Raw genomic sequence first — 24,681 nt, 5'->3', positions numbered from 1 at the left:
GGCTGCAGACTGGGGTAATTGAACTGGACTAGGGGCTGCAGACTGGGGTAATTGAACTGGACTAGGGGCTGCAGACTGGGGTAAGAGAACTGGACTAGGGGCTGCAGACTGGGGTAAGAGAACTTGACAAGATCCCCTAGAGACAGGAGCCCCACAGCGAAGCCAATTACCCAAAACGTTCTCCAGAGCTGCAGCTGTCTTGGCAGTGTTGACTGAAACTGACTGCAGAAGTGTTAGATACAGGTATTAGGTTTTTGTTGTCGTTGATATTTATTATTTTAATTTTTTAAATCATATTTTTTTGGTCATGATTTTTTTTTTAAATATATATTGTGTAAAAAAAAAAAAAAATAATACTAATACTACTACTAATAATAATAATAATAATAATAATGAAAAACACCCGAGAAGAATTATTATTATTATTATTTTCTTTCTTCATAATCTGTTCCATAGACTCGCCACGGGGAGCGCAGAGACTCCGGCCTCGATCCCACAATGCTCCCCGCGCACGGCGCGGCCGCTCTAGCCGCACGCCGGCGCTCTGTTGCCGTGGCAGCGCGTCACGCTGAGCCGGGTGGAAGCGGGTCGGAGCCGGTGCGGGTCGGAGCCGGTGCGGGTCGGAGCCGCTGTGTTACCCGTGTGTGTGTGAGAGAGAGAGTCTGTGATAATCTGTGATAATAACGAGCTCTCCGAGTCGAAAACAAACAACAGCAGCGGCGATACCAGCCGTTTACAACCGCGCATTGGAAACGGGTCGCGTTGACGGGAGACGGACAGACGGACAGACGGACAGAGGTACAGTTATTACCATAGCAACGAGAGAGCAGGAGGATTGCCATAGCAACGAACGACTGTGCTGCGTTTTAAAAAAAAAACACCTTGGTACTGAGACGACTCGTAATGATGCTAACCAAAAAACAGTATTTATTTCTTAGTCAACAGCCTTATCCAGGGCGACTTACAATTGTTACAAGATATCACATTATTTTTACATACAATTACCCATTTATACAGTTGGGTTTTTTACTGGAGCAATCTAGGTAAAGTACCTTGTTCAAGGGTACAGCAGCAGTGTCCCCCACCTGGGATTGAACCCACGACCCTCCGGTCAAGAGTCCAGAGCCCTAACCACTACTCCACACTGCTGCCCAGTTAAAGGTGAAATGCTAAACTGAGATCCTGAGGAATGTAATACTAGAAGCGGGCTTGTTATTATTATTATTATTATTATTATTATTATTATTATTATTATTATTGCCCTCCTCGCTTCAGGCCAGCATGAGAAAGCACGTACAGGGTTAGGACTCCCTGCACACGGGCACAGTAAAGACTTTTCAACTTTATAATCGGTTTGAACATCTCCCCCATTCAGGAGCAGGGCTGGGGACCCCCCGGCAGCGCCCCTCGGAGGGCATGGCGGAGGAGAGAGACCCCCTTAAAGGGGAGGGGCCGAGGACGCAGCCCGACGCCCTTAAAGGGGAGGTGCCGGAGACGGAGGGAGCGGGTGAGCCCCCACTGTGTGAGTGACGTGTTCTGTTGCCTGTTAGTTCATTATTGATTGGGGCGGGCGCCTGCTGTATCCCCGGCCACTCACACAGGTGTCACCGTGCGAGATTCATATTTAAACACAGTGCAGTTTACAGTCAGTGCAAATTATACTGCTGAAATACAATATGAACTAGGATTCAAGCAAGTTATATCTAGCGAATGATCTCTAAATTACTTTATTGAACAAAGTGCTGCTGCGGTTGAAAAATGACCTGCGGAACTCGTCAAAGTGAAATTGTTCCAAGTCTTTAGAAATCGATGATTGAGGGTTACCTTATAAAAAAGCAGCTGGATTGTGGCTCTCCAGGACCAGAGTCTGCCAGCCCTGCTCTGCGCTGTAACAGGACTCCTGTGCCCCTCTCTGTTAGTGCCTGCTCTGTGCTGTAACAGGACTCCTGTGCCCCTCTCTGTTAGTGCCTGCTCTGAGCTGTAACAGGACTCCTGTGCCCCTCTCTGTTAGTGCCTGCTCTGAGCTGTAACAGGACTCCTGTGCCCCTCTCTGTTAGTGCCTGCTCTGTGCTGTAACAGGACTCCTGTGCCCCTCTCTGTTAGTGCCTGAGCTGTAACAGGACTCCTGTGCCCCTCTCTGTTAGTGCCTGAGCTGTAACAGGACTCCTGTGCCCCTCTCTGTTAGTGCCTGCTCTGAGCTGTAACAGGACTCCTGTGCCCCTCTCTGTTAGTGCTCTGAGCTGTAACAGGACTCCTGTGCCCCTCTCTGTTAGTGCCTGCTCTGAGCTGTAACAGGACTCCTGTGCCCCTCTCTGTTAGTGCTCTGAGCTGTAACAGGACTCCTGTGCCCCTCTCTGTTAGTGCCTGCTCTGAGCTGTAACAGGACTCCTGTGCCCCTCTCTGTTAGTGCCTGCTCTGTGCTGTAACAGGACTCCTGTACCCCTCTCTGTTAGTGCCTGCTCTGTGCTGTAACAGGACTCCTGTGCCCCTCTCTGTTAGTGCCTGCTCTGTGCTGTAACAGGACTCCTGTGCCCCTCTCTGTTAGTGCCTGCTCTGAGCTATAACAGGACTCCTGTGCCCCTCTCTGTTAGTGCCTGCTCTGTGCTATAACAGGACTCCTGTGCCCCTCTCTGTTAGTGCCTGAGCTGTAACAGGACTCCTGTGCCCCTCTCTGTTAGTGCCTGCTCTGTGCTGTAACAGGACTCCTGTGCCCCTCTCTGTTAGTGCCTGTGCTGTAACAGGACTCCTGTGCCCCTCTCTGTTAGTGCCTGAGCTGTAACAGGACTCCTGTGCCCCTCTCTGTTAGTGCCTGCTCTGTGCTGTAACAGGACTCCTGTGTCCCTCTCTGTTAGTGCCTGCTCTGAGCTGTAACAGGACTCCTGTGCCCCTCTCTGTTAGTGCCTGATCTGTAACAGGACTCCTGTGCCCCTCTCTGTTAGTGCCTGCTCTGCACTGTAACAGGACTCCTGTGCCCCTCTCTGTTAGTGCCTGCTCTGTGCTGTAACAGGACTCCTGTGTCCCTCTCTGTTAGTGCCTGCTCTGCTCTGTAACAGGACTCCTGTGCCCCTCTCTGTTAGTGCCTGCTCTGTGCTGTAACAGGACTCCTGTACCCCTCTCTGTTAGTGCCTGCTCTGAGCTGTAACAGGACTCCTGTGCCCCTCTCTGTTAGTGCCTGATCTGTAACAGGACTCCTGTGCCCCTCTCTGTTAGTGCCTGCTCTGCTCTGTAACAGGACTCCTGTGCCCCTCTCTGTTAGTGCCTGCTCTGTGCTGTAACAGGACTCCTGTGTCCCTCTCTGTTAGTGCCTGCTCTGCTCTGTAACAGGACTCCTGTGCCCCTCTCTGTTAGTGCCTGCTCTGTGCTGTAACAGGACTCCTGTACCCCTCTCTGTTAGTGCCTGCTCTGCTCTGTAACAGGACTCCTGTGCCCCTCTCTGTTAGTGCCTGCTCTGAGCTGTAACAGGACTCCTGTGCCCCTCTCTGTTAGTGCCTGCTCTGAGCTGTAACAGGACTCCTGTGCCCCTCTCTGTTAGTGCCTGCTCTGTGCTGTAACAGGACTCCTGTGCCCCTCTCTGTTAGTGCTCTGAGCTGTAACAGGACTCCTGTGCCCCTCTCTGTTAGTGCCTGCTCTGAGCTGTAACAGGACTCCTGTGCCCCTCTCTGTTAGTGCTCTGAGCTGTAACAGGACTCCTGTGCCCCTCTCTGTTAGTGCCTGCTCTGAGCTGTAACAGGACTCCTGTGCCCCTCTCTGTTAGTGCCTGCTCTGTGCTGTAACAGGACTCCTGTACCCCTCTCTGTTAGTGCCTGCTCTGAGCTGTAACAGGACTCCTGTGCCCCTCTCTGTTAGTGCCTGCTCTGTGCTGTAACAGGACTCCTGTGCCCCTCTCTGTTAGTGCCTGCTCTGAGCTGTAACAGGACTCCTGTGCCCCTCTCTGTTAGTGCCTGTGCTGTGCTGTAACAGGACTCCTGTGCCCCTCTCTGTTAGTGCCTGCTCTGTGCTGTAACAGGACTCCTGTGCCCCTCTCTGTTAGTGCCTGCTCTGTGCTGTAACAGGACTCCTGTGCCCCTCTCTGTTAGTGCCTGCTCTGTGCTGTAACAGGACTCCTGTGCCCCTCTCTGTTAGTGCCTGCTCTGTGCTGTAACAGGACTCCTGTGCCCCTCTCTGTTAGTGCCTGCTCTGTGCTGTAACAGGACTCCTGTGCCCCTCTCTGTTAGTGCCTGTGCTGTAACAGGACTCCTGTGCCCCTCTCTGTTAGTGCCTGAGCTGTAACAGGACTCCTGTGCCCCTCTCTGTTAGTGCCTGCTCTGTGCTGTAACAGGACTCCTGTGTCCCTCTCTGTTAGTGCCTGCTCTGAGCTGTAACAGGACTCCTGTGCCCCTCTCTGTTAGTGCCTGTGCTGTAACAGGACTCCTGTGCCCCTCTCTGTTAGTGCCTGTGCTGTAACAGGACTCCTGTGCCCCTCTCTGTTAGTGCCTGCTCTGTGCTGTAACAGGACTCCTGTGTCCCTCTCTGTTAGTGCCTGCTCTGAGCTGTAACAGGACTCCTGTGCCCCTCTCTGTTAGTGCCTGCTCTGTAACAGGACTCCTGTGCCCCTCTCTGTTAGTGCCTGCTCTGTGCTGTAACAGGACTCCTGTGTCCCTCTCTGTTAGTGCCTGCTCTGCTCTGTAACAGGACTCCTGTGCCCCTCTCTGTTAGTGCCTGCTCTGTGCTGTAACAGGACTCCTGTGCCCCTCTCTGTTAGTGCCTGCTCTGTGCTGTAACAGGACTCCTGTGCCCCTCTCTGTTAGTGCCTGCTCTTCTCTGTAACAGGACTCCTGTGCCCCTCTCTGTTAGTGCCTGCTCTTCTCTGTAACAGGACTCCTGTGCCCCTCTCTGTTAGTGCCTGCTCTGTGCTGTAACAGGACTCCTGTGTCCCTCTCTGTTAGTGCCTGCTCTGCTCTGTAACAGGACTCCTGTGCCCCTCTCTGTTAGTGCCTGCTCTGTGCTGTAACAGGACTCCTGTGCCCCTCTCTGTTAGTGCCTGCTCTGTGCTGTAACAGGACTCCTGTGCCCCTCTCTGTTAGTGCCTGCTCTGCACTGTAACAGGACTCCTGTGCCCCTCTCTGTTAGTGCCTGTGCTGTAACAGGACTCCTGTGCCCCTCTCTGTTAGTGCCTGCTCTGAGCTGTAACAGGACTCCTGTGCCCCTCTCTGTTAGTGCCTGCTCTTCTCTGTAACAGGACTCCTGTGCCCCTCTCTGTTAGTGCCTGTGCTGTAACAGGACTCCTGTGCCCCTCTCTGTTAGTGCCTGCGCTGTGCTGTAACAGGACTCCTGTGCCCCTCTCTGTTAGTGCCTGCTCTGCACTGTAACAGGACTCCTGTGCCCCTCTCTGTTAGTGCCTGCTCTGTGCTGTAACAGTTCTCCTGTGCCCCTCTCTGTTAGTGCCTGCACTGAGCTATAACAGGACTCCTGTGCCCCTCTCTGTTAGTGCCTGCTCTGAGCTATAACAGGACTCCTGTGCCCCTCTCTGTTAGTGCCTGCTCTGAGCTGTAACAGGACTCCTGTGCCCCTCTCTGTTAGTGCTCTGAGCTGTAACAGGACTCCTGTGCCCCTCTCTGTTAGTGCCTGCTCTGAGCTGTAACAGGACTCCTGTGCCCCTCTCTGTTAGTGCCTGAGCTGTAACAGGACTCCTGTGCCCCTCTCTGTTAGTGCCTGCTCTGAGCTGTAACAGGACTCCTGTGCCCCTCTCTGTTAGTGCCTGCTCTTCTCTGTAACAGGACTCCTGTGCCCCTCTCTGTTAGTGCCTGTGCTGTAACAGGACTCCTGTGCCCCTCTCTGTTAGTGCCTGCGCTGTGCTGTAACAGGACTCCTGTGCCCCTCTCTGTTAGTGCCTGCTCTGCACTGTAACAGGACTCCTGTGCCCCTCTCTGTTAGTGCCTGCTCTGTGCTGTAACAGTTCTCCTGTGCCCCTCTCTGTTAGTGCCTGCACTGAGCTATAACAGGACTCCTGTGCCCCTCTCTGTTAGTGCCTGCTCTGAGCTATAACAGGACTCCTGTGCCCCTCTCTGTTAGTGCCTGCTCTGAGCTGTAACAGGACTCCTGTGCCCCTCTCTGTTAGTGCCTGCTCTGTGCTGTAACAGGACTCCTGTGCCCCTCTCTGTTAGTGCCTGCACTGTAACAGGACTCCTGTGCCCCTCTCTGTTAGTGCCTGCTCTGTGCTGTAACAGGACTCCTGTGCCCCTCTCTGTTAGTGCCTGTGCTGTAACAGGACTCCTGTGCCCCTCTCTGTTAGTGCCTGTGCTGTAACAGGACTCCTGTGCCCCTCTCTGTTAGTGCCTGCTCTGTGCTGTAACAGGACTCCTGTGCCCCTCTCTGTTAGTGCCTGCTCTGAGCTGTAACAGGACTCCTGTGCCCCTCTCTGTTAGTGCCTGCTCTGAGCTGTAACAGGACTCCTGTACCCCTCTCTGTTAGTGCCTGCTCTGAGCTGTAACAGGACTCCTGTGCCCCTCTCTGTTAGTGCCTGCGCTGTGCTGTAACAGGACTCCTGTGCCCCTCTCTGTTAGTGCCTGCTCTGCACTGTAACAGGACTCCTGTGCCCCTCTCTGTTAGTGCCTGCTCTGTGCTGTAACAGTTCTCCTGTGCCCCTCTCTGTTAGTGCCTGCACTGAGCTATAACAGGACTCCTGTGCCCCTCTCTGTTAGTGCCTGCTCTGAGCTATAACAGGACTCCTGTGCCCCTCTCTGTTAGTGCCTGCTCTGAGCTGTAACAGGACTCCTGTGCCCCTCTCTGTTAGTGCCTGCTCTGTGCTGTAACAGGACTCCTGTGCCCCTCTCTGTTAGTGCCTGCACTGTAACAGGACTCCTGTGCCCCTCTCTGTTAGTGCCTGCTCTGTGCTGTAACAGGACTCCTGTGCCCCTCTCTGTTAGTGCCTGTGCTGTAACAGGACTCCTGTGCCCCTCTCTGTTAGTGCCTGTGCTGTAACAGGACTCCTGTGCCCCTCTCTGTTAGTGCCTGCTCTGTGCTGTAACAGGACTCCTGTGCCCCTCTCTGTTAGTGCCTGCTCTGAGCTGTAACAGGACTCCTGTGCCCCTCTCTGTTAGTGCCTGCTCTGAGCTGTAACAGGACTCCTGTACCCCTCTCTGTTAGTGCCTGCTCTGAGCTGTAACAGGACTCCTGTGCCCCTCTCTGTTAGTGCCTGCTCTGTGCTGTAACAGGACTCCTGTGCCCCTCTCTGTTAGTGCCTGTGCTGTAACAGGACTCCTGTGCCCCTCTCTGTTAGTGCCTGTGCTGTAACAGGACTCCTGTGCCCCTCTCTGTTAGTGCCTGCTCTGTGCTGTAACAGGACTCCTGTGCCCCTCTCTGTTAGTGCCTGCTCTGAGCTGTAACAGGACTCCTGTGCCCCTCTCTGTTAGTGCCTGCTCTGAGCTGTAACAGGACTCCTGTACCCCTCTCTGTTAGTGCCTGCTCTGAGCTGTAACAGGACTCCTGTGCCCCTCTCTGTTAGTGCCTGCTCTGCTCTGTAACAGGACTCCTGTGCCCCTCTCTGTTAGTGCCTGCTCTGTGCTGTAACAGGACTCCTGTGCCCCTCTCTGTTAGTGCCTGCTCTGTGCTGTAACAGGACTCCTGTGCCCCTCTCTGTTAGTGCCTGCTCTGAGCTGTAACAGGACTCCTGTGCCCCTCTCTGTTAGTGCCTGCTCTGCTCTGTAACAGGACTCCTGTGCCCCTCTCTGTTAGTGCCTGCTCTGCACTGTAACAGGACTCCTGTGCCCCTCTCTGTCAGTGCCTGCTCTGTGCTGTAACAGGACTCCTGTGCCCCTCTCTGTTAGTGCCTGAGCTGTAACAGGACTCCTGTGCCCCTCTCTGTTAGTGCCTGCTCTGTAACAGGACTCCTGTGCCCCTCTCTGTTAGTGCCTGCTCTGCACTGTAACAGGACTCCTGTGCCCCTCTCTGTCAGTGCCTGCTCTGTGCTGTAACAGGACTCCTGTGCCCCTCTCTGTTAGTGCCTGCTCTGTGCTGTAACAGGACTCCTGTGCCCCTCTCTGTTAGTGCCTGCTCTGAGCTGTAACAGGACTCCTGTGCCCCTCTCTGTTAGTGCCTGCTCTGCGCTGTAACAGGACTCCTGTGCCCCTCTCTGTTAGTGCCTGCTCTGAGCTGTAACAGGACTCCTGTGCCCCTCTCTGTTAGTGCCTGCGGCTGACGTGCCTCCTCTCCCAGCGGCCGAGCCCTCCTCCCAGCAGCAGTGCCACCAGTGCATGGTGATGTTCGGAGACGCCCGGGCGAAGGAGCGTCACATGCGGCGGCACCACCCCGAGGAGTACCTGGATTTCCTGCTGGCCGTGTCGCGGCTGAGCTGCCACGTGTGCGCCCTGCCCTTCGACTCCTCGCGGGAGCTCATCGACCACCAGCGTACCCAGCACCCCCAGGGCCGGCCCTTCCTGTGCCCCGTGTGCGGAGACAGCTTTGTGCAGTCCCACGCGCTCATCAACCACAAGAGGCGACACCTGGGCCAGTCTCGCTACGCGTGCCGCGACTGCGCCAAGACCTGCCGGACTCTGAAGCAGCTGCTGAACCACCGGCGCAGCCACGGCAAGGGGCAGGGGCAGGTCAGGGAGACCTGGGGGGGAGGGAGGCAGGGACACCCCGCCAGCACCACCCCCGACCCCGCCCCCTCCCCCTCCTCCTCATCCTCATCCACGGCAGCAGCAGCAACCGGCGAGGAGGAGGGCAGACACAGTGAGTGTCGCTGTGAGAGAGAGTGTGGGTGTGTCAGTGTGTGTGTGTGTGTCAGTGTGTGGATGTGTCAGTGTGTCTCTCTCTCATAACCCTAACCCCCCTCTTAATCCATGCTTTGAAATCCAGTCCGTATAAAATAAAGGGAATTGAATTCATGACGAATTGAGGCTCTAGAATCCCTAACCCTCTCCTCCCTCAGACCAGTCTCTCCAGTGATCTCACCTCCCCTCTCCTCCCTCAGACCAGTCTCTCCAGTGATCTCTCCTCCCCTCTCCTCCCTCAGACCAGTCTCTCCAGTGATCTCTCCTCCCTCAGACCAGTCTCTCCAGTGATCTCTCCTCCCCTCTCCTCCCTCAGACCAGTCTCTCCAGTGATCTCTCCTCCCTCAGACCAGTCTTTCCAGTGATCTCTCCTCCCTCAGACCAGTCTCTCCAGTGATCTCTAAACCCTCAGACCAGTCTCTCCAGTGATCTCTCCTCCCTTCTCCTCCCTCAGACCAGTCTCTCCAGTGATCTCTCCTCCCTTCTCCTCCCTCAGACCAGTCTCTCCAGTGTTCTCTCCTCCCTTCTCCTCCCTCAGACCAGTCTCTCCAGTGATCTCTCCTCCCCTCTCCTCCCTCAGACCAGTCTCTCCAGTGATCTCTCCTCCCCTCTCCTCCCTCAGACCAGTCTCTCCAGTGATCTCTCCTCCCCTCTCCTCCCTCAGACCAGTCTCTCCAGTGATCTCTCCTCCCTCAGACCAGTCTCTCCAGTGATCTCTCCTCCCCTCTCCTCCCTCAGACCAGTCTCTCCAGTGATCTCTCCTCCCTCAGACCAGTCTTTCCAGTGATCTCTCCTCCCTCAGACCAGTCTCTCCAGTGATCTCTAAACCCTCAGACCAGTCTCTCCAGTGATCTCTCCTCCCTTCTCCTCCCTCAGACCAGTCTCTCCAGTGATCTCTCCTCCCTTCTCCTCACTCAGACCAGTCTCTCCAGTGATCTCTCCTCCCTTCTCCTCCCTCAGACCAGTCTCTCCAGTGTTCTCTCCTCCCTTCTCCTCCCTCAGACCAGTCTCTCCAGTGATCTCTCCTCCCTCAGACCAGTCTCTCCAGTGATCTCTAAACCCTCAGACCAGTCTCTCCAGTGATCTCTCCTCCCTTCTCCTCCCTCAGACCAGTCTCTCCAGTGATCTCTCCTCCCTTCTCCTCACTCAGACCAGTCTCTCCAGTGATCTCTCCTCCCTTCTCCTCCCTCAGACCAGTCTCTCCAGTGATCTCTCCTCCCTCAGACCAGTCTCTCCAGTGATCTCTCCTCCCCTCTCCTCCCTCAGACCAGTCTCTCCAGTGATCTCTCCTCCCCTCTCCTCCCTCAGACCAGTCTCTCCAGTGCTTCAGCTGCTTCATCACCTTCCAGGACCTGCAGACCAGCACCAAGCACATGCGCTTCAAGCACCCCGCGGAGTACGAGAGGCAGATGCAGGGCCGCACCGTGTTCGCCTGCCAACGCTGCGAGCGCACCTTCCCCTCCTCCCGCCAGCTCAGCACACACCAGCGCACGCACCGGAGCCTGCCCCCTGCTGGAGAGGAGGCCCCCAGCCCGGAGGAGGAGGAGGAGGGGGAGGAGGGGGAGGAGGAGGGGAGCGAGGGAGAGGGAGAGGCTGAAAAGGAGCCCCTTGCAGAGACCCGTGAGTAAGCTGAGGGTTTTGGAAACCAGCAGACAGCCTGATCAATACAGCAGTGTAGATTAGTGGTTAGGGCTCTGGACTCTTGACCGGAGGGTCGTGGGTTCAATCCCAGGTGGGGACACTGCTGCTGTACCCCTGAGCAAGGTACTTTACCTAGATTGCTCCAGTAAAAACCCAACTGTATAAATGGGGAATTGTATGTAAAAAATAATGTGATATCTTGTAACAATTGTAAGTCGCCCTGGATAAGGGCGTTTGCTAATAAATAAATAATAATAATAATAATAATAATAATACACGATCAATGAAATCCACGCGCGCACACACAGTCTCATTCCCCTCCCTGTTCTTTGTGCTGCAGAGCCCGTCAGCTCCTCCCACAAGTGCCCGCACTGCAACTTCCTGTTCAGCGACTTGAAGACCAAGAACCGCCACATGAACGCCAAGCACCCCCCCGGCTGCAGGGAGCCCCCGCACCGCCGGCCACCCCCCCTGCTGTACAGCGAGCGCCCCAGCGAGGAGGGGGAGGTGCTGACCGTCAGGATCAAAGAGGAGCCGGAGGATTTCGCTGCCTCTCCCGAAGGTGAGACTCCTCCCTTCGCCTGGAGATTTATTGGCAGCGTTTACATTGAAATGTCTTCCTTATTTCCATCCCTGAAGTGTAAGTCTAAGTGCAGTCTAATTGCAGTGACAATACAGGGATGGGAATCAGACTCCCGTTGCACAGCGGTGTGATCCAGTCCTGGTTTCACTGGGAGTTTAATAATAAGACACACCTGAGCTTGTTAGCTAGACACACTGGGGGCTGATCAAGCTGGTAGTAAAACCTGGAATGGATCACACTGCTGTGCAATGGGAGTCTGATTTCTGTATATATTTATAAAATAGATCATTTTATAATTCTTGTTCTTTTTGATTTCTAAGGATCTGCTGGAGAGGAGGCTCCAGGCTCGGAGAGAGAGGGGAGCGAGGAGGAAGAGGAGGAGGAGGAGGAGAGGGAGAGGGAGCGAGAGAGAGAGAAAGAGAGGGAGCTGCGAGAGACACGTAAGGATTGAGACTCAAGCTACTCTGTTATATAGAGTTAGTGAGCTGTGTTTTTTAATTTTGCCGCTGTTTCACTTCATGAAAAACAGAGCCCTCCATTACTGGAATAAAGACTCCCGTTGCACAGCGGTGTGATCCAGTCCTGGTTTCACTGGGAGTTTAATAATAAGACACACCTGAGCTTGTTAGCTAGACACACTGGGGGCTGATCAAGCTGGTAGTAAAACCTGGACTGGGTGACACTGCTGTGCAGCGGGAGTCTGATTCCCATTCCTTTCTGTCCCTGTTTCAGACGAGAGCTGCCTATCCCACAAGTGCCTCTACTGCAGCTTCCTGTTCTCTAACCTGCACACCATGCAGAGGCACATGAGCACCAAGCACCCATTGCTGAAGAGAGGGGGGCCCTCCCCCGGGGCCCTGGGGCCGCCAGCGCTGAAGCAGGCCTGCCTGGAGGAAGGGGAGGGGGAGGGGGAGGGGGAGGTGCTGACTGTGAGGATCAAAGAGGAGGAGCAGGAGGAGAGCCAGACCTCTGGTGAGTCACGAGGAGGACAGAATCACACCCAACTCTGCCTAGTGTCAGGAGAAACACACACACACGCACGCACACACACACACACACACACACACTGACACACACACACACTGACACACACACACTGACACACACTGACACACATACACACGCACGCACACACTGACACACACACACACATTATTAGTTTATCTGGCAGACACCTTTATCCAAATCTCATGTTAGTGCTGATCAGGATTGCTGGATCAGAAATGATCTTACTTTATAATATAACCAACCCCCCTCTCCCCCTCCAGGAGCCTTCAGCGCCTGGGGTTCAAACGAGCGCCCCCTGCAGGAGGAGGACCCCCCCTTCGTGTGTCACGTCTGCTCGCTGCCCTTCCTCTCCCCCCGGGCCCTGCTGGCTCACCAGCCCTCGCACCTGGACCCGCGCCCCTTCAAGTGCCCCATCTGCGGAGACGGCTTCGAGCAGCCGGCCGCCCTGGCCAGCCACGAGCGCCGGCACCTGCGCCAGTCCCGCTACGTGTGCCGCGACTGTGCCATGGTGTGCCCCAGCCTGCCGGAGCTGCTGAGCCACCGGCGGCTGCACACGGAGGAGCGGCCCTACAGCTGCCAGGACTGCGGCCGCACCTTCAAGAGAGCTTCAGGGCTGCAGAGGCACAAGAGCGTGCACCGGGGCGGGGCCGGGGGCGGGGGCGGGGCTGAGGGGCGGGGCAGCGACACGCACACACAGCAATAGCAGCAACAGAAGACAAGCACACACACACTGAGACTGAAACTGATACACACACACACTGAGAGACTGAAACACACACACACTGAGAGACTGATACACACACACACACACACACACTGACACACTCGCACACACTCGCACAGACACACACATTGAAACACGTACACACAGACAGACAGATGTGGGGAGAGGAGAGGAGAGACGGGGTGCTGCTGAGAGGAGCTGTGGACCTGAGGGAGGATATTGAGAGGCTAAGGAATCAGTCTGAGGATTATAAACATGCTCTGTGTCAATGGCTATTATTATTATTATTATTATTATTATTATTATTATTATTATTATTGCTGTTGTTGTTGTTTGTCTGTGATTGCTTGTATAAATGAGCTTGTTGTTCTAAGTGGTTCTCGTCCACACCGGTGTCCTTCTGTCTTCCTGAAACACGCAGTCAGGCTGCCAACAAGTCCTTCATCTTTCTAACACTTAATTACTGCAATGTAAACAGCCCGCTCGATTTCTATTAAAACCGAACCATGAGCCACAAATACGCGTTCTTCTGTCATTCCTGTTTCCACCGGTACAGCCCCATGTGTCAGCCAGACCAGCCAAACCAGACGAACAACTTAAGCGATGGTTCAGCTCTCTGTGGAACTACAACTCTGACAAACTGAACTACAACTCCCAGCGTGCTGCGCTCCACCCAAGCCAGCCCCGCCCCGCCCCTTTCGTGGCGTCACAAAGCACCTACCCCGGCCACACGTGGTGCGCAGACCTCTTGTGTTGGCGGCGATAGAGGCGGGGTGAAGCAGGAATAACATAACAAACTGAAGGTAAGGAAAACATTTTAAAAAATACACCTTGTTATTTACTCGAAAATAAAACTACGCGCGACAACCTTCTTGTACGTGCAATGCGATGCGCTTCGGACCGTGCGCGTTATGTTTGTGATTTGGATAAAGGCGTGGGGGTGTCTGTGTCTTGGTATTATTACAGTGCAGTGGCGTGCTCTGTACACGCACACACAACCACTACGATTGCAATAACAATATACAAACATGCAATTTTAACGCCGGTGTTGCAAAAGGTATTCAAAAAGGCAACGCAAACAGATAGCGGCCATTATTCGGGCAAAACGCAGCAGATCGCATTGTGGCCGGGCTGACTGTACTAAGAATGAATTAGCTTGGGCGAGCGGACGTGGTGTTCTAGTATTTACACAGCAAGCTGCCAGCAATGTTGTGTTTCTACAGCACTGAGATGTCCGCGCATTTTCACGGCAGACCGCGTTATCCGTATGTATCTGCGCGTTATCCGATCGCACGCCTGCTGCTGTGCGAGGGTTACATTGTGTCCGAGCTTGGTGTTTATGTAACGCGCGCCTGCGTCGCTCTCAATGCTGATGTCATTGTCATCAGTTGGACTCTCTCTGTCTGTCTGTCTGTCTGTCTGGAGCGCCGGCAGCGCTACGTAATCAAACCGAGGGAGCGCTGGACCCGATAGAGCATCTACCGGCACCCGCCTGTCCGGGGCTTTATTAAGAATTACATTAGATTAGACCAGGGCTAAAATCAGCGCCCTCCGTGCGGGTACAGGAGGGAGGGAAATAAGACTCCCATTGTAATACACACACACACACACACACACATATACACACACACACACACACACACATATACACACACACACATATACCCAAATATACACACACACACACACCCAAATATACACACACACACACACATATACCCAAATATACACACACACACACACATATACCCAAACACACACACACACACATACCCATATACACACACACACACACATACCCATATACACACACACACACACACATACCCATATACACACACACACACACACATACCCATATACACACACACACACACACATACCCATATACACACACACACACACATATATATATATAAATTATTATTATTTATTTCTTAGCAGACGCCCTTATCCAGGGCGACTTACAATTGTTACAAGATATCACATTATTTTTACAAACAATTACCCATTTATACAGTTGGGTTTTTTACTGGAGCAATCTAGGTAAAGTACCTTGCTCAAGGGTACAGCAGCAGTGTCCCCCCCCACCTGGGATTGAACCCACGACCCTCCGGTCAAGAGTCCAGAGCCCATATATATACATATATATACTGAAGATATTTAGCTGTCCGCTGTCTTCTCTCACCCCTGTAGTGCTCCCCTGACCGCTGTCTTCTCTGACCCCTGTAGTGCTCCCCTGACCGCTGTCTTCTCTTACCCCTGTAGTGCTCCCCTGACCGCTGTCTTCTCTCACCCCTCTAGTGCTCCCCTGACCGCTGTCTTCTCTCACCCCTCTAGTGCTCCCCTGACCGCTGTCTTCTCTCACCCCTGTAGTGCTCCCCTGACCGCTGTCTTCTCTCACCCCTGTAGTGCTCCCCTGACCGCTGTCTTCTCTCACCCCTGTAGTGCTCCCCTGACCGCTGTCTTCTCTCACCCCTGTAGTGCTCCCCTGACCGCTGTCTTCTCTCACCCCTGTAGTGCTCCCCTGACCGCTGTCTTCTCTCACCCCTGTAGTGCTCCCCTGACCGCTGTCTTCTCTCACCCCTGTAGTGCTCCCCTGACCGCTGTCTTCTCTCACCCCTGTAGTGCTCCCCTGACCGCTGCAGTTCACGCACACGGCAGCCCGCTGGTTGAGAGGACGAGGAGCAGTGCTGGGGAGGGGTGGCGCTCCCCCTGCAGGCGCTCCCTCGACAGCGCGACTCAGAAAGCAGCAGAGCGAGGGCATGGAGGAGGAGCGAGGTCCCCTTAAAGGGAAGGGCCCGGGGAAGAAGCCCGCTGGCACCGCCGCCCTTAAAGGGAAGGTCTCCGCGGCTAAACCGACCCGCGGCCGCAAAGCTGCCCCGGCCAGGAAGGAGCCGCCGCGGCTGGAGGAAGAGGAGGAGCTGAAGGAGGAGACCCCCGGAGGTAAGGGAGGTGGATTTTAAAGCCTGTGGTTGGGACTCCTTCTCAAGGAGAGACCCGTGTTGATGATGTGAGAAAGTAAGAACAATTCTCACTGCCTGGCCCTGAAAAGGATTTTAAAAAAAAAATAACTGTTTGTCTCCCTCCCTCTCCTCCTCCTCCTCTCCCTCTCCTCCTCTCCCTCCCTCTCCTCCTCCTCCTCTCCCTCTCTCCCTCCCTCTCCTCCTCCTCCTCTCCCTCCCTCTCCTCCTCCTCTCCCTCTCTCTCCTCCTCTCCCTCCCTCTCCTCTCCCTCCCTCTCCTCCTCCTCCTCTCCCTCTCTCCTCCTCTCCCTCCCTCTCCTCCTCCTCCCTCTCCTCCTCCTCCCTCTCCTCCTCCTCCTCTCCCTCCCTCTCCTCCTCTCCCTCCCTCTCCTCCTCCTCCTCCTCTCCCTCTCTCTCCTCCTCTCCCTCCCTCTCCTCCTCCTCCTCTCCCTCTCTCTCCTCCTCTCCCTCCCTCTCCTCCTCCTCCCTCTCCTCCTCCTCCTCTCCCTCCCTCTCTCTCCTCATCTCCCTCCCTCTCCTCCTCCTCTCCCTCTCTCTCCTCCTCTCCCTCCCTCTCTCTCCTCCTCTCCCTCCCTCTCCTCCTCCTCCTCTCCCTCCCTCTCCTCCTCTCCCCCTCTCCTCCCCTCTCCTCTCTCCTCCCCCCCTCCCTCCTCTCCCTCTGCCCCCCTCCCTCCTCTCCCTCTCCTCTCCCCCCCAGCCCCTCCCCCCGCCCCCCCGCTCTCCCTGCAGTGTTTCGAGTGCCACATCACCTTCAGCGACCCCAAATGCCAGGAGCGGCACCTGAAGAAGCGGCACCCCGCGGAGTACGAGCGCCACGTGCTGGGCGGCTCTCTCTTCACCTGCTACGTGTGCGACCGCGCCTTCCCCTCCTCGCGGGAGCTGCTGGCCCACCAGCGGGGCCACACCGAGGAGAGGCCCTTCCAGTGCCCGGTGTGCGGGGCCCGCTTCGGACGCTCCTCCGAGCTGACCGCCCACAAGAGGACCCATTTCGGGCAGCTGGGCTACGCCTGCGCGGACTGCGGCAAACTCTGCAAGACCCTGACGCTGCTGAAATACCACCGGCGCACCCACACAGGGGAGAGGCCCTACCTGTGCCTGGAGTGCGGCAGGACCTTCAGGCAATCCTCCGGGATGCACCGTCACCTGCAGACCCACGCGGAGGAGCAGGGAGCAGGGGGAGGGGCGGGGAGCGGCAAGGAGAAGCCACAGAAGAGGAAGAGGAGGAGGAGGAAGGGGGAGGAGGAGGAGGAGGAGGAGGAGAGGGCTGTCCCCACTGCCAGTCTGGAGGGTGGTGAGTGGAGAGGGGGGTGGGGGGATGGATTTGTGCATTTTGTTGTAATTCCGTATTGTTGGATTATGTTTGACTGTGTGTGTCTCTCTCTCCCCTCCTCCTCTCCACCCTCACTGTCTCCTGCCCCTCCTCTCTCTCCTTCTCCCTCTCCCCATCCCTTCCTCCTCCTCCTCCTCTCCGCCCTCCTCAGCCCAGTGCTCCCAGTGCCTGCTCACTTTCTCGGACCCGCAGACGGCCGAGCAGCACGTGAGGAGTCAGCACCCCGAGGTCCCGCCTTCCCCCAGCACCCCCCCCGGCTCCGCCCAGCACAGCCAGGGCAGCCTGCCCCCCTGTGGAGAGCCGGGGTACTGCGTCGGACCGGGGCTAGGGTCAGGGGGAGGGGAGGAGGGAGAGATGCAGGCTGCTGTGGCTGGTAAGTGCTGCTCCGAGAGACGCAGAGACCTTTATATATATACATTCATACATTCATTTACATGCACTGATTGATTATTGATTCATTTATGTAGTTATTAATTAATTAATTGATTTTTTTCATTGTTTTGTTTTTTCTGGGTTCGGTTTCAGATGTAAGCCTGCCCACCAACAGCAGTACAATCTGCCCCCTTCCGCGCCAGCCCTGTGACCCCCACCTGAACCACTGCAGCTCCGACTCCCAGCCGCCCCCCTCCCTGACTGAGCCCCCCCTCCCCCTCCCCCTGCCCCTGGCCCTGAGCCGCGAGACGAGCCGCAGATTCTGTTGCCAGGTTTGCGGGGAGCGTTTTTTACGAGGAGCCGTGCCTCCAGCAGCACCAGCGCAGCAACCAGCACTGGAGAGAGCCGGGTCAGAACCAGGGCGTGGGGGCGGGTCAGGAGTCGAGGGGAGGAGGGGAGCCCCCCTCTGAACTCTCACTGCAGGGCTGCCTGGAGGAGAGTCAGGGAGGGAACAGAACCGACGGTCGTGTGGACGGAGCGGGGTTCGAGGGGAGAGGAGCGGAGACCGAGGAGGGGCGGGGGGGAGGCGTGCCTTCAGCCCGGGAACCGGCTGAGAGAACGCCGGCACGGACCGGGAGAGACGATGGGAATACTGGAGAGGGGTCCGCAACTGGGGTCCACTGAGGAGGGGGGAGAGGGAGAAGGAGGAGGAGAGGGAGAGGGAGAGGGAGGAGGGCAGATTCAGGGAGCCGAGTTGAGAGAGTCGGGAGGGGGTGTGTCTGAACGAGAGGCCAGGGGGGAGGCAGCGAACGAGGGGGTGAAGCAAGAGGGGGAGCGGGAGGAGGGAGAGACCCCAGACCCGGGTCTGGAGGTTCAGGAGAGCGGGCCCCAGGGACCTGCGTGCGATCTGGGCGTGGAGGCGGCGAGGCGTGCCGTGATGAAAGAGGAGGAGGACGGCGACCAGCAGCCCGTCTACTGCGAGATCCTGCCCGTCTCCGAGCCCTCCCGCCTGGGGAGCGGCGAGCCGGAGGAAGGGGACACGGAGGTGAAGAAAGAGGAGACCTCCGAGCTGGGGGGGGGCTGCTTCTATCTGGGGACCCCCGAACTCCGTTTCTTCCACCTCCCGGATCTGCAGGAGCAGCGCGGCAGCATCGCAGGGGGGGAGTGGGGTGCGGCAGGCAGCGGGGCGGGGTTCGGGAGGAGACGCCGGCCTGGGACAGGAGCCCAGGGGGAGGGGGAGGGGGAGGGGGTCGCCCTGGTGGTTTTAAGACAGGAGGAATCGGATTCAGCCCTCGGGAGACTCCACAGAGAGGGAGAGCCCCCTCGGATCAAAGAGGAGGAGGAGGAGGAGCAGGAGGAAGGTGTTTTTTTCAGCCTTTCCAGCGTCCTGGAGCAAAGGCGCGAAAACCAGCAACTCCTGCTCGGAGGGAGCCCGACACGGACCCCGGCCCCCGAGCTGGGCGCCCCCTCCCCAGGGCACCCCCTGGAGGTGGAGGAGGGGAGGGGCGGGCTGATCAAGCAGGAGGAAGAGGAGAGCGTGGGATTGCTGGGGAGTTTCTTCCCTTCTTCCTCCTCCTCCTCCTCCTCCACCAGCCTGCAGCTGGTGAACCACCACGGGCTGGTGCACGTCCTGCCCGGACCTGATGAGGCTGTGGAGGGCAGGGCTGGGGGAGAGGGGGTGGAGGGGGGAGAGAACGAGGAGGAGGGGGGGGAGGTAGAGATGGTGGTTCGTGTTTTCCAGTTGAAAGAGGAGGAGGAGGAAGAGGAGCTAGCCCTGGATGCTGCGACGCTGGGGAGCCCGGGACTGCACCCCCCCCTGCCCGTGTCGGGGAGCTCCTCCAGTCTGGGGGGCGCTGTGCTGGAGGGGAGCCGGGGGGTCCCGCTGGGGGCTGATTTGGGGTGCGTGGAGCTGAACGGCGTCCCGTCGGTGGAGACTGGGGAGAGCGGGCGGGGCGTCCTGGAGATGGAGGGAGGTTTGGTGCTGCTGGGCTGCGTGAAGCAAGAAGAGGGGGAGCGTGAAGGAGGAGAAGCCGCTCTGATGACGGTGAGTGAGGCGGGGGGGGGTGGGGGGTGGGGGGGGGCACCAAACCCTGCGATTGTCCTGATCGGGGGGTCCCTGGCATCGAGCTGAGTGAAGAAGCAGCTGCTTGGGTTTTGTGAGGATCGCTCTTCTCTTCCACAGAGTCTTTAAGAAAAGCAGCGATCAATCAATCAATCAATCAATCAATCATCACAAACCCCAGCGGCTGTTTCTTAATTCTCTCCGAGCAGCGACCCTCCCCCCGACTGTCAGCCCCCCCGAGTCCTGCGGAGAGCTCTGTCGTGGGTCTGTGCCGCCCCTGTGTTTTTTATTCTCACTCGGCCGGTAATTTGTAATAAACAGGATGTGTGGAGCTGTGTTGGGGGTTGCACTGTAATTCTAATGGCAATCGCTGTGGCCTGATCGGAGCTCATTTTAACAGAACAGAGCAGCTGTTGTTCCGGCAAACAGTTCTGCCATCGTTGCAACTGGAGTTGTAATTGTAGCTGAGCCCGGTCTGCGGTGCAGAGAGGTAAGGGGTTAGGGAGCGAGGCTGAGTGTGTGTCGTGTGTTTTTAGGAGGAGGAGGAGGAGGAGGAGAGGGGGGCGTCGCAGCAGTCACTCTCCCTGCCTGTGGAGCACCTCGACCGGGCGGATCCGCTCCCCGGGCTGGAGCAGATGGAAGCTGGGACCCCGCTGACGGAACGGGAACCCCACGCTCCAGCGGAACGGGAGCTCCGGCCTGGGTCCGGTCCGGGTGCTGGTTCTGGAGGTGACCCGGGAGCACAGGAGAGCAGGGCCGGCAGAGCGGGGGCCCGGAGGGAGCTGCGGAGGGGCCCGGGTTCGAAGGGGAGCAGGGAGGAGGAGGAGGAGGAGGGGGAGCGGCAGAGAGGAAGAGAGGCAGACTGCGCTGATGGAGGCTCCGATAGAGATGCTGGACAGGCAGAGAGACCCCAGAGGCGATCAGGAGTCTGTGTGACCGAGGCTTCAAGAGAGACAGGAGGCTTGAGTAAGTGTGTGTGTGTGTGTGTGTGTCTGTGTGTGTGTGTGTGTCTGTGTCAGTGTGTGCGCATGTGTCTGTGTGTGTGTGTGTGTGTGTCTGTGTCAGTGTGTGTGCATGTGTGTCATTTTATATGGTGCAAAAATGGGGGTACAAAAAATGAGCCTACGTGTTGCCCCGTAACTCTGAACAAAGCAAGTCAGAAAACGAGCCCTAAAAAAACACTTGAGCTGAAACAAGCCTGCTGTTCTAACTGTAGACTTTGTATTAAAACCCTCTGTGTGTGTGTGTGTGTGCGTGCGTGCATGTCTGTGTGTGTGCGTGCGTGTCTGTGTGCGTGCGTGCGTGTCTGTGTGTGTGCGTGCGTGCGTTTGTGTTTTGTTTTGTTCCAGGCTCCTGCAGGAAGAAGCCTCCTCTGAAATGCCAGCAGGAGGAGCTGCTGGACAGCCTGGCTCGGAGTTCAGAGGTCGAGGAGGATTCCGATCGCTCCGACTCCGAGGTGGAAGGCGAGGCCGCTGTGCTGGCGCGGTACAGCCCGGCCGGAGACCCGAGCGAGGAGGAGGAGGAGGAGGAGGAGGAAGAGGACCAGCACGCCAACGACGCAGAACCAGCGGCGCATCAATGGAAAAAAACAAGGCAGGTCCAGCCAAGGGTTCGAGCAGCTGTTCGCTTCTCATAGTTCACCAGGGTGGTGTTTTCAATTGCAGTGTTTCCCCACTCTGGTTTGTTTACCAGCATGCTTGACCGTGCATTTCATAATGAGTGGTATTTGAACCCGGGTCCGGTCTCTCGTGTGCTTCTCCTGCAGTGCTCAGTCAGCCCTGCTGTTCCAGGACCAGGGTGACCCGAGTCTGCCCCCCCTGCGCTCCGCTCCGCTGAGCCCCTCCCAGTACTTCAGGCAGTACTTCAGCTGGGAGCTGTGGGAGAGCGTGGCGCAGCAGAGCAGCTCCAGGCAGGCAGGGGGCGCTGCAGAGAGAGTCAGCGCCAGGGACGTGTGCGTCTTCATAGGAGCCAGCATCGTGATGGGTACGCTGAAGGTAAGTGTGATGCAGTCACAAGTGAATAGGAACGCTCCCCAGGGTGAACGGAGAGGACACAGAAAATCACTCTCTGAAAAAATCACTCTCTGAAAAAATCACTCTCTGAAAAAAATCACTCTCTGAAAAAATCACTCTCTGTGCTTCATTTCAGCAGGAAAAACAAAATAGGATGTTTTGATCTAAATAAAAGTGTGTAGTAACTGACAGGATTAATTGCTGTGAGTTTGTTCTCCAGTATTTGATCCTGACCTCCCAGCCTCCTCTCTGCAGCCGCGTCACGTTTCAGTATCATCTGCTTCACTGTTATTTTTCCTTTTCAAGGTGAAACAACTTTCATCGCAAATACTTGTTAGTTTTAGTTTTGTTTTTGGATGTCGCTTGTAGCAAAAAAAAAAAAAACTCCCTTCTGTTTCTTTTCCTTGGGTTAAAAACAAAACTATTTTCACAGTATTGAAATCAGAGATGCTGAGAAAGACAACTTAACGTTTCTCTCTCTCTCTCCCCCTACCCCTCTCCCTCTTTCTCTCCTCTCTCCCTCCCTCTCCCTCTTCCTCTCTGTCTCCTCTCCCTCTCCCTCCTTCTCTCCTCCCTCCCTCTCTCCCTCTTCCTCTCTCTGTCTCCTCTCTCTTTCTCTCCCCTCTCTGTCTCCTCTCCCTCTCTCTCTCTCTCTCTCTTTCTCTCCCCTCTCTGTCTCCTCTCCCTCTCTGTCTCCTCTCCCCTCTCTCTCTCTCCTCTCTCTCTCTCTCCTCTCTCTCTCTCTCTCTCTCTCTCTCTCTCTCTCTCTCTCTCTCTCTCTCTCTCTCTCTCCCTCTCCCTCTCCCTCTCCCTCTCTGTCTCCTCTCTCTCTCCCTCTCCCCCCCCCCCCTGTCCCCCTCTCCTCAGCTCCCGTCTCTCAAGCTCTACTGGAGCGCCTCCACCCGGATCCCGATGATCTCGGAGCGGATCTCCCGGGAGCGCTTCTCCGCCCTGGGGAGCACCCTGCGTGTCTCCGGGGGGGAGGGGGAGGTGGGGGGGCGACTGTGGCGGGTCGGGCCGGCTCTGCAGAGCGTGCAGCGGGCGTGCCGGAGGTTGCCGCGGGAGACGGTCTGCGCCGTGACGGAGCGCGCCGTCCCGTTAACCTCGAAGCACCGCGGCGGCAGGGGGGCGGCTCTGAGGGTTTCTCTGCTCCTGGGGGGGGCCAGCGGGCTGGTGCTGGACCTCCAGTTGGGCGGGGGACCCCTCTCCCGTGCCGACGCCGTCGCTCAGCTGGCGGAAACCATCCCGGGAGACGGGGGTCACGTCCTGCTCCTCCCCCGAGCCGCCCCGCGGACGCTGGAGCTGCTGCTGCGAGGGGGGGTGCGCTCCAGCGGGGCTGTGGAGGGCGGCAGCCTGGGGGGGCTGGCCGGGGAGCTGCTGGGGGCTGGAGGAGGAGAGCGGGAGGCTGTGGTGCGCGGTGACGGGAGGGTGGCCCTGGTCAGGTGCAGAGGCCGGGTCTTCGCTTCCACGTGCCTGGCAGGAGAGCCCCCCGGCGGGGGGAGGGGGGCGGCCGAGGCCATGGCGAGAGAACGGCGGCTCTTTGAAGAGACAGTGGGGCGGCAGGGAGCTCTGGGGGAGCTGTATGGGGCCCCCAGTCCCTGGAGGAGGTGGGGGGTGACCGTGCTGCTCTACCTCGTCGACCTGGCCTTGCTCAACTCCTGGCTGGAGTACCGGCAGGACAGCGGGAGCCGCCGCGGGATCAGCCTGATGGCGTTCCGGATGCAGGTGGCGGAGGATCTGCTCCGGTCGGGAGCAAAGCCGGAATCGAGGGCCAGGAAACGCCCCAGGAGTGAGGGGGGGGAGGAGGGGGGAGGGGTGGAGATGAAGAGGCCGGCGCTCTCCCTGCCCCTCCCCCCCTCGCCTGCCTCCGAGCTCCGGTACGACGGAGCGGATCACTGGCCCGAGCAGCTGGAGCGGGCTGGGGGATGCGGGTTCGAGAGCTGTTCCAGGACCACCAGCGTGAGCTGCATCAAGTGCCGGGTGTTCCTCTGCATCGCCACGCGAGACAACTGCTTCCTCAAGTTCCACAAGAAGTAGAAAAAAACGAGCGAACGAGCGACAGCAGAGTCAGCACCTGCAGCCTCGCCTGTTTCACAAGTAATAGCCTCAATCAAGTTACAGGAGAGAGAAAAATAAAGCTAAAGTCATCTCGTTTCACAATCCAGGAGTTTTACTGAAAGGAGCCGGCGTTTTTAAAAAAAAAAGGGACCTCACGTGATCAAAACTGAATAAGGAAAACGGAGAGCCCTGAGGATAAGCGACTGGAGAGCGAGCGGGGGCTCGGAGCCGGCGTCTGCAGGGAGTGAAGCGACGGCGCTCAGCCAGGAAACACTAACGCAGGGGTTGTGATGGATTGTCGCTCCTGCGTGCGAGGGACTGGATGAAGTGTTAGGGCGCTGCCGTAGCTGCGCTGTCTGTGTCGGCAGCGCCTTCCTCTAGATTGAATCGCACCCCTTGAGGAGGGTTTGAAATGTCCCAGCTGAATTAAAATGTGAAATAAAATGAAACGCAGTTTGCTTGGATGTGTTTTTTTTTTTTTTTTTATATATATTGGGGTCTTCGTTCAAAATGTGGAACTTTGTCTGTCTGTGTGTCTGTCTGTGTGTGTGTGTGTGTGTGTGTGTGTGTCTGCCTGCCTGCCTGCCTGCATATCTGTCTGTCTGCCTGTGTGCCTGTCTGTCTGCCTGTGTGTCTGTCTGCCTGCATATCTGTCTGTCTGCCTGCCTGTATGTCTGTCAGTCTGCCTGTCAGTCTGCCTGCCTGTATGTCTGTCAGTCTGCCTGTCTGCCTGCCTGCCTGCATATCTGTCTGTCTGCCTGTGTGCCTGTCTGTCTGCCTGTGTGTCTGTCTGCCTGCCTGCCTGCATATCTGTCTGTCTGCCTGTGTGCCTGTCTGCCTGCATATCTGTCTGTCTGCCTGCCTGTATGTCTGTCAGTCTGCCTGTCAGTCTGCCTGCCTGTATGTCTGTCAGTCTGCCTGTCTGTCTGTCTGTCTGTCTGCCCGCCTGCCTGCATATCTGTCTGTCTGCCTGTGTGCCTGTCTGTCTGCCTGCATATGTGCCTGCCTGCCTGCCTGCCTGCATATCTGTCTGTCTGCCTGTGTGTCCGCCTGCCTGTCTGTGTGTCTTGTAAGCTGAAAGATCACAAAGCCACTTTTTCAGGAGCAGCGGTTTGAAACCTGGTTCCAGGAGGTCGCCGGGAGCCCTAGTCT

General features: G+C 56.8%; 3 protein-coding genes across 5 annotated transcripts; all 3 read left to right on the top strand.

Moving 5' to 3' along the window:
• The first annotated feature begins 481 nt into the window (after nucleotides 1-481).
• LOC131709143 (zinc finger protein 572-like) lies at nucleotides 482-13,227 on the top strand. 3 transcript variants are annotated; one of them, XM_059011170.1, is made up of 8 exons: nucleotides 482-798; nucleotides 1,376-1,507; nucleotides 8,164-8,712; nucleotides 10,062-10,373; nucleotides 10,735-10,956; nucleotides 11,298-11,417; nucleotides 11,710-11,949; nucleotides 12,246-13,227. In XM_059011170.1, exons 2-8 carry the CDS (start codon nucleotides 1,417-1,419, stop codon nucleotides 12,686-12,688), a joined length of 1,977 nt encoding a protein of 658 aa, XP_058867153.1. In that variant the 5' UTR covers nucleotides 482-798; nucleotides 1,376-1,416; the 3' UTR covers nucleotides 12,689-13,227. The 3 variants fall into 3 exon arrangements, with proteins under 3 accessions (XP_058867153.1, XP_058867151.1, XP_058867152.1); XM_059011168.1 differs by having other exon boundaries at nucleotides 1,376-1,522; XM_059011169.1 differs by lacking the exon at nucleotides 482-798 and adding an exon at nucleotides 818-1,161 and having other exon boundaries at nucleotides 1,376-1,522.
• A 137-nt stretch (nucleotides 13,228-13,364) lies between these two features.
• Nucleotides 13,365-18,072, top strand: LOC131709148 (zinc finger protein 629-like). Its single transcript, XM_059011223.1, has 5 exons — nucleotides 13,365-13,512; nucleotides 15,338-15,655; nucleotides 16,393-16,986; nucleotides 17,177-17,398; nucleotides 17,551-18,072. Exons 2-5 carry the CDS (start codon nucleotides 15,475-15,477, stop codon nucleotides 17,865-17,867), a joined length of 1,314 nt encoding a protein of 437 aa, XP_058867206.1. The 5' UTR covers nucleotides 13,365-13,512; nucleotides 15,338-15,474; the 3' UTR covers nucleotides 17,868-18,072.
• An 82-nt stretch (nucleotides 18,073-18,154) lies between these two features.
• Nucleotides 18,155-23,987, top strand: LOC117434045 (uncharacterized). The gene is made up of 5 exons (XM_059011151.1): nucleotides 18,155-19,441; nucleotides 19,996-20,425; nucleotides 20,809-21,052; nucleotides 21,225-21,453; nucleotides 22,339-23,987. Exons 1-5 carry the CDS (start codon nucleotides 18,335-18,337, stop codon nucleotides 23,506-23,508), a joined length of 3,180 nt encoding a protein of 1,059 aa, XP_058867134.1. The 5' UTR covers nucleotides 18,155-18,334; the 3' UTR covers nucleotides 23,509-23,987.
• The last annotated feature ends 694 nt before the right edge of the window (nucleotides 23,988-24,681 follow it).

The sequence above is a fragment of the Acipenser ruthenus genome, chromosome 41 (assembly GCF_902713425.1).
Source record: "Acipenser ruthenus chromosome 41, fAciRut3.2 maternal haplotype, whole genome shotgun sequence".
In the NCBI taxonomy this organism is placed as follows: domain Eukaryota; kingdom Metazoa; phylum Chordata; class Actinopteri; order Acipenseriformes; family Acipenseridae; genus Acipenser; species Acipenser ruthenus.
Note: the sequence above shows the minus strand (reverse complement) of the source record. Positions and strands in the feature narration are given on the sequence as shown.

Excerpts from the sequence above, each read along its gene's own strand:
- LOC131709143 (XM_059011168.1), top strand. The coding sequence starts at position 1,417 with ATGGCGGAGGAGAGAGACCCCCTTAAAGGGGAGGGGCCGAGGACGCAG. Across the intron at positions 8,713-10,061 it reads CGAGGAGGAGGGCAGACACA|ACCAGTCTCTCCAGTGCTTC; the intron begins GTGAGTGTCGCT and ends CTCCTCCCTCAG. Across the intron at positions 10,957-11,297 it reads TTTCGCTGCCTCTCCCGAAG|GATCTGCTGGAGAGGAGGCT; the intron begins GTGAGACTCCTC and ends TTGATTTCTAAG.
- LOC131709148 (XM_059011223.1), top strand. The coding sequence starts at position 15,475 with ATGGAGGAGGAGCGAGGTCCCCTTAAAGGGAAGGGCCCGGGGAAGAAG. Across the intron at positions 15,656-16,392 it reads GAAGGAGGAGACCCCCGGAG|CCCCTCCCCCCGCCCCCCCG; the intron begins GTAAGGGAGGTG and ends TCTCCCCCCCAG. Across the intron at positions 16,987-17,176 it reads CACTGCCAGTCTGGAGGGTG|CCCAGTGCTCCCAGTGCCTG; the intron begins GTGAGTGGAGAG and ends CGCCCTCCTCAG.
- LOC117434045 (XM_059011151.1), top strand. The coding sequence starts at position 18,335 with ATGAAAGAGGAGGAGGACGGCGACCAGCAGCCCGTCTACTGCGAGATC. Across the intron at positions 21,053-21,224 it reads CATCAATGGAAAAAAACAAG|TGCTCAGTCAGCCCTGCTGT; the intron begins GCAGGTCCAGCC and ends CTTCTCCTGCAG. Across the intron at positions 21,454-22,338 it reads TCGTGATGGGTACGCTGAAG|CTCCCGTCTCTCAAGCTCTA; the intron begins GTAAGTGTGATG and ends CCCTCTCCTCAG.